This window comes from Elephantulus edwardii, unplaced genomic scaffold (assembly GCF_000299155.1).
Source record: "Elephantulus edwardii isolate Elephantulus edwardi_28Jun2011 unplaced genomic scaffold, EleEdw1.0 scaffold00146, whole genome shotgun sequence".
Classification (NCBI taxonomy): Eukaryota; Metazoa; Chordata; class Mammalia; order Macroscelidea; family Macroscelididae; genus Elephantulus; species Elephantulus edwardii.
Window position 1 is genome coordinate 6,102,318 of NW_006399896.1, and position 12,498 is coordinate 6,114,815.

The window sequence follows — 12,498 nt, forward strand, 5'->3', positions numbered from 1 at the left end:
TTTTCCCTCTGCATTATTTTTTTATTTACCTCATGTGTTTTAAAAACTCTCTGGTGGCCTAGTGAATAAGAAGTTGCACTGCAAACTCAAAGGCACATGGTTTAAATCCAGTAGGTGCTCTGTGGAAAAAAGGTGGGCAATCTCCTCTTGTGCAAATTACTATCTCTGAAAACATGCTGAAAGGTGAGCTATGAGTCGGTTCCAACTCAATGGCACACAACAATGTATGTTTCAGTTTTAACTGCTAAAAGGTTTTTTTAAAACTCGGAATTTCAATACTGAGATCTTTCAGAAGTAGACTGCTAGTTCTTACTTCTGAGGCACCTCTGAAAAAAGATTCAAACTTCCAATCTTTTAGTTAGCAGCCAAGCACTTAACCTTCTGCATTACCAATGAAATTCCAGTCTTTCAGGTAGCTAGATTTTATTCTTTTTTACTCTTTATCCAATTGGTAATAAAAAAGTACTTTTTTAACATACACTTTTAAAAATTACTACTGAAATTAAACAACTTCCTCGTTTTTGTCAACAGTGTCTTCTATTATCATTCCAGCATGCTTTAAAGTATTACAGGCTCACTGTACTATACTCAATAAATTATTTCATCAGTGATGAAATAATTTATTCTTTAATCTTATCCTTCCTCCCAAGGAGTAGGAAGATTTCATGCTTTACCTGGCTTTTTGCCTCCATAAAAGTGAGTGTATTCAGCACAGGTAATATACCTAAATAAAGAAGAAGAGGATGTCACTACAAAGCATGGAGTCTTTGGAAGTAACTCAACTGTTCACTTGTTCAAGAAACACTTATTAAGTCAAGCACATATAGATGACACAAGAGATATGAGGAAGCACAGACTAATACAACAGCTCCACTTGGCTCTGAAGGAATACCACTCAACTGAACAGGAAGCCTGGGAGGAGCTGGCCAGTGAAGGTCTGAGCAAGAGGTTATTCAGAGTGAGGGACCCTAAGGCATTTCAAGTTTAAAAGCCTCCAGGCAGATTAAAGGTGTGTTCCAGTAAAAGAGGATGCCACTGACAACAGCGGGTGTGGCAGCAGTGGAAAACTGACCAAGGAAGTCATAGAAGGCCACTATACTGTTTTGAGCAGGATCTTAATATGAGCTACTGTTGGTTACAAACATCATTCTGGATGATGCTTGCAGGAAATGAGAGAGTCAGAAAATCTACTCCAGAAGCTTCTTGTTGTGAGCCACAGAGTTGGAATCCACCCACAGCTAACCATCCATCCAGTGAGTTTTCAGATGCTGTCATTGCAGGAGGAAAGACTTCCCATCCTTCTGCAGAGCAACTGGTGGATTCCAATCGCGTACGTTTGGGATTCCTAGGCCACCAGAGCTTCCTACTCAGGAGACAACAAAGGTCCAAGAAGGAGTTGGCATAAACTCCTAGGGAATCAAGATGGGTGAAGTGAGTCAGCACGACTGGAAACAGACTAGAGAGGTAAGAGCTGAGGGAGACAGCATCACTTTTTGACCAGAGCAACCTAAAAGCACAGTGATGAGATGAGGAGGGGACTCGAGGCCGAGTGTTTGGTTATAATCCTGGATATGGGGTGGGCAGGCTGGAAAAATAGGCTTGGAGAAGACTGAGTATCATTCACCCAGGGAGAACAAGCCTACAGAAATATAGAAGAGAGAGCGGGGGGATCTCAGAAAAGGACCCTAAGGTCCCCCTTCAAAGAAAGCAGAGAGCATGTACCAAAGAAGTCTTCTGGAAGAAAGCAGTGTCAGCTATGTTTCCAGCTGGGGAGAAGTTCCAAGAAGACCTAAGAGTCCATCCCCACTTTGGCATCACGGAAGAAGCGGGAACCCTGGCTGGAAGTTCTGGGGTGAAAACGTAACTAGAGTGGTTTAAAGAGATGGCATAAAAACTGCCAGAAGACACAGACATTCCACGTTGTGTGAGAGACGCGCTGGGGGAAAGAGGCGCAGGGACACAGCCGCGATGGTCTGTCTGAACTGGGAGATGCTATGGGCTGTAAGTGGACCCAGTGGGCCTGCTCGGAAGGGTCCAGGCAAAGTCAGAGACAGGTGAGCCCAAACAAGACCGCGCTCGGGAACCAGAAGGGCCTATGTTAGCGCAGGATCAGGGGACACCAGGTAGCCGCGGGATGTCTACACAAGCTTCCTGGGACAAGTGGCCTCTGAAACAAGCTCCTAGGACCAAGTGGAGGGAGCGCAAGACAAGCGACTACACTTACATCTTGTCCTTTTGGTGCTGTCGTTTCCCCATGGCAGTGACCGACGGCAGAAACACTAAACCGGAGAGAAGACCTCCGAGAATCGCCGAAATAGATCCAACCGGAACCTAGGCCACTTCCGGGATCCGAAGCCCCCCCCCCCCGCCCCGGAAGCGATAGCTTAGCATGTCGGGAAGTGTGTCTTTGGCGTCGAGTCCGCATGCCCAGTCGGCCCTGGGGCGAACTTGCCGCTTTGGCTGATTTTGCGCACGCGTAGGTGAGATTCCTCTGACTTGAAGCCCTAGCTACTTCCCCTGTCTTCTCTCAGGATCACCACGCTCTCTCATCTGGCCGCAGCGTACTTTCAGCGCCCTTCAAACCTGTATTGGGCAGTCCAGGCATCTTTAAAAAAAGCCCACCTGTAATTTCAGATCCCACTAAACTTGGCCTCTCCCTTCCACACTAGCCTTTACAGTCCCATTCTCCTTGTAGCGGCCACTGGTCACCAAGAGTGGAAGCTCCCACCCTCCTGTTAGAGGATCCCTCCCCTGCCTAGATCTGTATGCCTTCAGCTTCTGGCCTGCCTACATTCGGGTCCAGGGAGTCTTGCCCAGGCTCGTAATTTTTAAAACTATTTGTATCATCTCATGACTTGTAATGCTAATGACTGCTGACCTTTACTGAGTATCCACTAACCTTGAAGTCTAGTCAAGGTAAAATTCTCCACACCTCTCAACTCTTTGACACCAGTAGTCAAGAAATGAAAAGACTTTCATTTTAATTTTTATTCCATTTTCTTTAATGGTAAAAAACATGTATGAGGATACAAGGAGGTAAGGGTAGGGAGCAGAAGAGTGAGGATAGGCAGGGGTGAAACCACAGGGCTACACAATTTGGTGGGTAAGACTTGCATTTGTAAAGTCTGCTGTAAAGGAACTCTCCAAAGCACTGAGGATCAATCATGTCAGTCTGAAGACTTAAATTGTCCCTGACTCAAATCATGGTCTTTAAAAAAAAATTTTTATATATATACACTGGTTTGCTTACAAAGTTCATATAGGTTTCACATGGCATCTTTCCCATTTCCCTTACCCACCCCTCCCTCTACCCGTCAAATTATGTGACCCTAAGATTACCCCACTGCCTATCCTCATCCCTCTGCTCCTGCCACTCCCCTTGGATCCTCATACCTGTTTTACTAGTTCTCTATTTGTACAAAAATGGCCTTATGCAGTATTTGCCCTTATGGAACTGAGTTAGATCACTTAACATAATGCTTTCCAGTCCCTCACAGATTATGCAGTAATTTTCTAAATCATTACCCCTGCATGCTACGTAGTATTCCATCATGTGAATGTCCGTAATTTCTCACTCTATTACATTGTTGGACATTTGGGCTACTTCCATGTTCTTGTGATGGTGAATAATGCTGCTATGAATACTGATACAGAAATCTCCATTTGTGTCTAATTTTCATTTTCTTGGGGTATATTCCAAGCAGTGGAATAGCTGGGTAATAAGGAATTTCAGTGTTCAGCTTTTTGAGGAAATGCCAAACTGCCTTCTAGAGTGGATGTATCATTTCACAATCCCACTAACAGTGTATAAGAGTTCTATCTCACCACATCCTCTCCAACATTTATTACTTACTGTCCTGTTAAACTTTACCACTGCTAGTGAATTGATGCCTTTGAGCTGTGGTGCTGGAGAAGAGTATTGAGAATACCATGGACTGCTAGGAAAACAAACAGATTTGTCCTGGAAAGGGTTAAACCGGGTGGCTCCTTGGAGGCAAGGATTCTGAGGCTCCGTCTAACATACTTTGGACATGTTGTGAGGAGAGACCGGTCCTTGGAGAAGGACAACATGCTTGGGAGGGTGGAGGGACAGCGCTGGAGGGGAAGGCCCTCTATGAGGTGGATTGATTCAGTGACTGGGATAATCGGGATGGGAGTGTCAGAGACAGTGCGATTGGCACAGGACAGAGCAGAGTTTAGGGCTGTTGTACATAGGGTCGCTATGAGTCGCAAGTGACTCGATGGCACATAACAACAACAACAACAGTGCAGTGAGATGCGGTTGATTTGCATCTATCTCATTGCCAGTGATTTTTAGCATTTCTCTATGTTGGGCATCCAATTATCTTCCTCTGTGTCTTTTGCTCATTTTTTTTTTATTTTTATATTTTGTGTGTGTCAAATCAGATCTGGCTGGTACAGGTGGAGATTGTCCCTCCTTTTCCAGCAGAGCATCTGGTGGATTTGAAACACGCACCTCTGGGATTGCAGTGCAGCTTCTTGCCACTAGGCCACCAGAGCTTGTCCCGTATCTTTTGCTCATTTTGCAATGGGTTATTAGTCTTTTTCTTGTGGAGGCCCTGTAGGAGTCTGTAAACTTTCATTGTTGTTGATTGCTTTCAAGTCGAGCACTCATAGCGACCCTATGAACAAAAGGCCTGAAGCCCCTCTACATTTATCAAAGTTTATAGAGCATGTCAAAAAGTTCATTGGAAGCAGGAGTAGCATCCACTTCCTAAATAACACGCCTCCAGAAACTCTATGCTTTGAGTTGTGATGTTGGAAGAGAGCTGAATATCCCATAGACTACCAAAAGTACAGATAATGTCTTAGAGGTGGTGAAGCCAGAGTGGTCCTTAAAGGTAAAGATGCAGAAACTTCATCTCACATACCTTGGGCATGATTTTAGGAAGGGCTATTCCTTGGAGTTCTGTCAGAAGCTGTGATGCAGTCCCAATTGGCTGTGGTTTGAATGCACCAGCTGCTCCAAGAGAGGATAGGGAGTCTCCTCCCATGTGGTTTGCTGCCTCTGAAAACCTGCTGGAGGGTCCGGTCAGATCTAATTCAATGGCACACAACATTCCTTGGAAAAAGACATCAAGGTGGTCAGCAAAAGTGATGAAGACCCTCAATAAGATGGATTACTACACTCTGTTGATGAACTCAAGTATGTCCAAGATGGCATAGGACAGGGCAAGTTTGAGACCCATAGGTCATGGGGTCACTGAGTCATACTCAACTTGATGACACCTAACACAACTCAACTCTATCCTCCAAATTTCCTGAAGGCATCTCCACTCACTGGAAGCCAGCTGTCCTTTCCCCCGATTTTATGTACTGTTGGCTGCCTAGCATTCAATGTAATGACACCTTCCCATGCAAACACCTTCCTTCACACCCTTAACCCACATGACTGTCCTAGACTTTGCCATCTCAGTTCCCATTAAGCTTTTTATCAGCATTTACCCCTATTAATGTCACCTCTGTGCCATTTACACCCACCTCCTCACAGACACATACTGTATTAATTACCTGTGGGCAGTTCATTATAAGAAAAGCTAGTGCCTGCTTGTTCAGCATCTTTTTTTATTTTATCATTTTGTGTGTGTGTACTGTCAAATCAGATCTGACTGGTACAGGAGGAGGACATTGCCCCTCCTTCTCCAGCAGAGCATCTGGTGGATTCGAACCATGCACCTCTGGAATTGCAGTGCAGCTTTTTGCCACTATGTTCAGCATCTCTTAATGTGCTTCCTTCCAAGGGCAGTGAATGAGGACTTGTACTTCACACACAGGCTTGGTCAGGTGGGGGTGGGGGTGGTGTGTGCCATAGCTGATCTCCCAGTGAGTTCTCAGAGGCAATAAATCACATGGGAGGAGACCGCCCATTCTGGTAGATTTGGTGTGCCTTTAGGATTGCAGCGTAGCTTCTTACCCCTAGGCTACCAGTGGTCCCAGAAGTCAGGTCCTAGGTGTAAGTCATACACTTTTGAAAGGCCTTAGGAAGAATGGTGCTAAGTTGGAAAGGCACAAACCCCCTCTTATTTCTCCACGGAGAACAGAGATCACAGTTCCCAATCTTGTACACCAAATAAGGTTTGTCTGCAGTGACCTAATATAGGAGAAAGATAGCTCACTTGTTCCTTTTGCAGAGTACATGTGACTGGGTTCCCATGTTAGTGGACAGGCAGAGTGCTGATCTGACTCCTGACTGCAGGCAGGCCTTGGTTATTCCACCCTGCTAGAAGCTGCAGATCACCCCTAGTAAGCCCAGCATCCACCCCTTGCACAGCATGGCACAGCACCATCACAGGAACTTTATTCATTCATCAGGCCATATGTGTAGGGAATGGCTAGGGGTTCCTATGATGAGAGACCAACTCTGAGATGCCAGGGTCGTTCTTGGGGTCACCTTCAGGTCTGGGCACAGGCTGGAACTTGACGAACACAGGTGGAGCGAAGATGGAGGTTTTCACCAGAGAGGATGGTGTCTCCTTGGTGGTGGAGGTATTGGTACCAGCTGAGGTCCCGCACAGAGATATCCAAGAGGTGCCCAGGAGGCAGCCACTGGCACCTGATACCATGTGCCATCAGCACCCTCACTTTCTACCTTCACAAACCTCTCTTCTGAATGTATTCACTGTTAGTCATTGAAACAATGTTTAGGATTCTAAAAACCTAGTAACAAGCCAAAAATGTCCATCAAACCAAAAATCAGCTCCTATGGAGTTGACCCCACCTGACTAACCCATGTGAGACAGGGCTGCATCCCACAGGGTTTTCAGTAGTTGAGAAGCAGGTGGCCAGGCCTTTCTCTCAATGGACTCTAACTTCTAGCCAGGAGTTCAGCAATAATAATAGTTTAAATTTTACTTTGTCATAATGTTGCAAAAATGTCACTCAACTCAGCAATCACTCCGCTTGCTCCCTCTCCTCTGATTTGACAGCCATAATCATGTATCATTATATTCACAATTTTAATGGATGCATATTACTCCATAATTATATAACTGCACTTTTGAAAGGTTTCCTTCATCCTCTCATTTTTACACATTTTTATACACAATGGCTTTTTCTTTTCTTTAATAATTTATTTGGGTCTGGTCCCCAGTACTGAAAACACCTGAGCAAAGGAATGAGAACTTGCAAAAGTTTCTAGCAGTTTTGATAGAACTGCTTTTCAAAATGTCTACATCTTTAATTTTTTTGCTCCAAAGGACATCACCAAAAAAGTAAAAAGACAACCTACAAATGGGGAAAAGTATTTGCAAATCATATATATGAAATGAAATTTGTACCTAATAATAAAAAACTCTTACAACTCAAAACTGTAAAGATGAACAACACAAATTAAAAAATAAAATAAATGGGCAAAAGATCTCAAGAGCCATTTCTCCAACGAAGATACAAAAATAGCCAACATATGAGAAAATGCTCCACACCCTTACCTATCAGGGAATACAAATCACAATCAGCATGAGATATCAAGAAGACAGACATAACTGTTATGAGATTTGAGAGAAATTGGAACATTCATACACAGATGGAGAAAATGTAAAATGGTGAACTCACTTTGAAAAACAGCCTTGTAGTTTCTCGAAAAGCTAAACATACTTACCACATGATCGAGTATAGGGTTTCTTTTAGAAATGATGAAAATATTGTGACAATTATACAACTCTGTACATGAACTTAAAGCCAATTAATTGTATGTTTTAAATGAGTGAATTATATGGTATGTAAATGATATCTCAATTTTAAAAAGGACAAAGTCAATTTCTTTTTTCACAGTAAAAAAAAAAGTTCTAAATGTTGCTTTTATCAACAATCAGCACTTTTTGTACCAGCAGTCACAAGATAGGTGATGTATTGCTTTGCACAAGTCTTCTGTCAGGGACCTTTCCAAAATACTTAAGAGCAGTGATGTCAGTTTGAGGACTAAGGTGCACCTGATTCAGGCCATGGTTGGATTTTGTTGTTTTGGTGGGGGGTTTTTTGCCATGGTCTTTTCAATCACTTGCCATGCATCTGAGGGTTGGACAATGAATAAGGATGACAGAACAATCGATGCCTTTGAATTCTAGTGCTAGAGAAGAGTATTGAATATCCAATGGGCTGTCAAAAGAACATAAACGTATGTCTTGGGGAATGTGCAGCCAGAATACGCTTTGGAAGCAAAGCTTCATCTCTCACACTTTGGGCATTTGTTTGGAAAGGCTATTCCTTGGAGAGAGACATTATGTTTTGAAAGGTGTCAGGTCAGTGAATAAGAGGAAGACCCCAACGAGATGGACTGACACTGTTACTGCAGCAACGTGTCAGTGTGTCACAACTGATGAGGATGGCACAGGATAGGGCAGGGTTCATGTCTGCTGTTCATAGGGTTGCTTTGAGTCGTAGCTGACTCAACAGCACCTAACAACAACAATGCTTTCACAGCACAAAAATGTATCAGTCTGTTTACTGAGCTTTTTTATAGATATATAATGTGTGCCATAACAACCATAATGTGCATCTCTTCCACAACTGAGTAAAAAAACACCTTCAAAAGGTTGGCTTAGTTTTTGGATGTCTTTTTGGTTAAGCTTTCTGATAGTGACTGAATTGTTTTCCTCAAAAATATGCGTTGTGTACCTACATTTGTGGATGCAATTCCATTTGGGAATAAGATTTTTTTTTAATTCTGTGGACTGTGCATTTTAAATCCATTACCTGTAAGCTGTAAAAGAGCAGATGAGGTATGAAGAAGGAAGCTCAGAGGAAAGCCACATGGAGATTCCCAGGGAACTCCAGGGAAACAAGATCTTCTCTCAGAGCAGAGAGCAAGTGTCCGCCTAGAATTCAGACTTTTGATTCCCCTAAATTTGACTTCCTGTGAGAAAATAAACTATCTTCAAAGATATCCACTGGTGGTATTTCAGTTATCACAGCACTGCAAAATGAAGACACACTCAGTTTGAAAGTTCACAACGTCTTTTACCAAACAATGTGAGTTTCTGACATACAAAGTGACCTGTGTCCCTGAGATCTTTAGACAGGGACAGTGCCCACTCTAACAGGGATCACAGTAGAAGGACCTGGACAGAGTGGGAGAAAAATGTGGAGCAAAACTTAGAGTCACAATGACCAGGCTTGCTACCTTTGTCTTGGAACCAAGTTCATCCCTGTGGTTAAAATCACGGCTAAACAACAGATATGCTTAATGAGTGAACACTGGCAGTCAACCCTACAGGATCAAAAGGACAGTATATACACAAGGAGAAAGCTCAGAAGGCAGGAAAGGATAGGGCAGAAAGATGAAGTGGAACAAGAATCAGGGGAAAATGGGTAGAGAGCTGTTATAATGTGAGGATCGTAAGGATCATCATAAAGCAAAATCTGTATGTATGATCACATGGAAAACCATTTAACTGTCTATAAGCCATTACAATGTTCTGTAAACATTCATTCAAAACACAATAGAAAGTTTAAACTTCAGAGGGATACTCAGTGACAGGGAAAATGGTTAGCAACACAGCAAGTGAACAGAGCAGGTGGTAAAAATGTAGCAAATTCCTACTGAACACAAACACCATCACTTGAAAACAATGGATAGGCTTTGTATATAAATCAAAGGGCTGCTCCAGTTGATGGAATTGCTTTTTGTGTTGAGCCCACAACCCTGCTTGCTGAAATGGAAGCACTTGTTGCAGAAGATCAAGGACTGCAGCCTCCTATACGGATTGAAGCTCAACATCAAGAAAACAAAGATTCTCACCACTGGGCCAATTGGCAGCATCAGGATGGATGGTGAAGAGATTGAGATTGTTAACAGCTTTAGTTTACATGTCTCCACAATCAACACTCTTGGCACCAAAAAGCCAGGAAATGAAAAGATATTGCATTGGCAAAGTCTGCTGTCAGAGACTCTCCAAAGTACTGAGGAGCAATGGTGTTACTCTGGAGACTAGAGTGCACCTGATACAGACAGGCCATGGTCTTTGCAATCACTTGCTATATGTCAGAGAGCTGGACAAGGATTACGGATGATAAAAGAATTGATGCCTTTGAGCTGTGATACTGGAGAAGAGCATTGAACATGGACTGCTAAGAGAACAAACAGGTTTGTCCTTAGGAGGGTGAAACCAGGCTGCTCCTTGGAGGCAAGGATTCTGAAACTTCGTCTGACATACTTTGGACATGTTGCAAGAAGGAACCAGTCCTTGGAGAGGGGCATCATGCTTGGGAGGGTGAGATGAGATGGACTGATTCCATGACTAAGGTAATGGGGGTAGGTGTGTCAGAGACAGTGAGATTGGCTTAGGATAGAGCAGGGTTTAGGGCCGTTGTACAAAGGGTCACTATCAGTCACAGGCAACTGGATGGCACATAACAACAACATCATTACAAATTATAGGAAGGGTGAATGGTTTCGTAGCATCCTTGATTCTATCCTTAGGGTCACTCTTGGAAGTGACAACCACCATGAACATTTTTCTAGCTCTCAGATGTCCTTTGATTTATATACAAAGCCTATCCATTGTTTTCAAGTGATGGTGTTTGTGCTCAGTAGGAATTTGCTACATTTTTACCACCTGCTCTGTTCACTTGCTGTGTTGCTAACCATTTCCCCTGTCACTGAGTATCACTCTGAGGTGGGTGGGTACTCAGGGGGCTAGAAGAGGGCCAGGACTGTATTCCAGCCCCAGGGAGCTAGAGGTAAGCTTCCCACGGGAAGCCAGGACAATGGAGTTTATAAGCACTGTTTTCAGGCAGGTAGGAGAAATGAGAGCCTCCGGGGTTGAGGACCAAGGGGGTCAGGTCAACCATGTGGCTGTAAGACAGGATAAAAGGCAGGTTGGCTCCGAGCACCCATGATGACCCAGCGTCCCAGGTAGGCCCTGAAACACTGCCTTTCACTACTCAAAGCCCCCATGAACCTAAGTCTCCACATCTGTGAAATGGGCAGAGTGATCCTTGAACCCTATTTAAAATAGGTAGAAGATTCATACAAGATTGTTATGAAAAGTAATAGAGAAGAAATGACAACCAATCGTGGTGTCCCCAAAATGTTCTTTGTCCTTTTCCCTAGAGCCCAGAATAAATGCCTTCCACCTTTTCAGGTTTGATGACAGACCAGTCCAGTTTAACTTCTCTTCAGAACTTGAAACTTCCCCTTTCTCCATCTGCAGGAAGCAAATGGCATCTTCAATGAGTTCAGGGTCCCCATCATGAAGATACATAGAACTGTATGCTTTCCTTCATCCAGCAAACACATCTGACAGGTCCCATTTGGCTCTCCTGAGCTCAGCTCTAGGAGTTTAAAGGACAGGATGTGGGGAGCTGGCTGAGGAGATGCTAACTCAGTCTGGTATAGAGGGCTTCCTGGGGAAAAAAATTCTCAAGTGAGCCTTGGGAGATGCAGGTGGGAAGGAAAGGAAGCTCATGTGGGGAAGACCATCCATGGAAGAAGCCAGAGGGAGACCTGGGAGGTGCTGAGGTTTCCACCTGTACTTTGGGGATGCTGAGGCTGGGAACTCTGTACCTTCAAATCCCTTTATCTTGTGCAGTCCTCTTTATCCACTGCAGTTCTACCCAAGCCTTTGCCCAAAAAGAGATTCTACACAGGCCAGGAGAGTAGAGGGTTGTTTTGAGTAAAAATATAAATGCCCTTCCCAGAGCCACTTGGATGGGAGAGATTCCTACTGACCGGCTTGCTGGTCACTGGCAGGAAGGGGCCAAAGACCCTGGGCATGGTGTAGACGGGTCATGACTGAGCCACTGTAGAGGCCATTGTGATGGGAGGCAGTGGCAGTGATGGGGGTGGCAGGCACGGAGAGGTTCCTTGGTCCTGCAAGATGGATTGCAGTTTCTTCAGTTTTGGCTTCTTTCTCTTCTTTTTGGCATCTATGACAAGAGGTGCCAAAACAAGGAATCAAGCACTGTAGCACTGGGTCAAGTGTTCCACCATCCCTCCAACAAGGAAGTCTGGCAGGTCCCGAGACAGCCACATGGTAATATCATTGTTGATAGACCTCAATTTACACTCTCATTGACCCCAAAAAAAGGGTTCTGTTGTCTCTACCAAACAAGTGGACTCCATGTGTACAGGGCATAGATAAGACCAACACCCAGGCCACCTGACCCAAGGGCGAATCTGGCATGGCAGATCAGTCTGCAGCTTACCTCCAAAGCAGATGTGGGACAACAGCTATTTGGGGGTGGCCAAGCACTGTATAATGAACCTACCATATCAATAGCCATCTAGCGGCAGGGAGAAGGGATTCTTGATGTTGTTATGAACTGTCGAGTCAGAATTGACCCATTGCTGATGCTTCCAGCAGATTTTCAGAAGCAGTTAACAGCTTGGGAGGAGACTGTCCATCTTTCTCCCTCAGAGCAACTGGTTTATTAGAACTGCATGCCTTTAATTGGAAAAATATCTGCAAAAGACTCAAGCAAGACCCACACCTCACTCCATACACAAAAACCAACTCAAGGTGGATCATGGACCTAGGA

General features: G+C 44.1%; 1 protein-coding gene across 1 annotated transcript in view; it reads right to left on the reverse strand.

Annotated features, from left to right (window-relative positions):
* LOC102847641 (peptidyl-prolyl cis-trans isomerase-like 2-like) overlaps positions 1 to 12,498 on the reverse strand; it is a 61,263-nt gene that overhangs the window by 38,220 nt on the left and 10,545 nt on the right. The window contains exon 3 of the mRNA XM_006894604.1: positions 6,382 to 6,520. Within this exon, the coding sequence (XP_006894666.1) occupies positions 6,382 to 6,520 (139 nt within the window). The remainder of the gene's footprint in view (positions 1 to 6,381; positions 6,521 to 12,498) is intronic.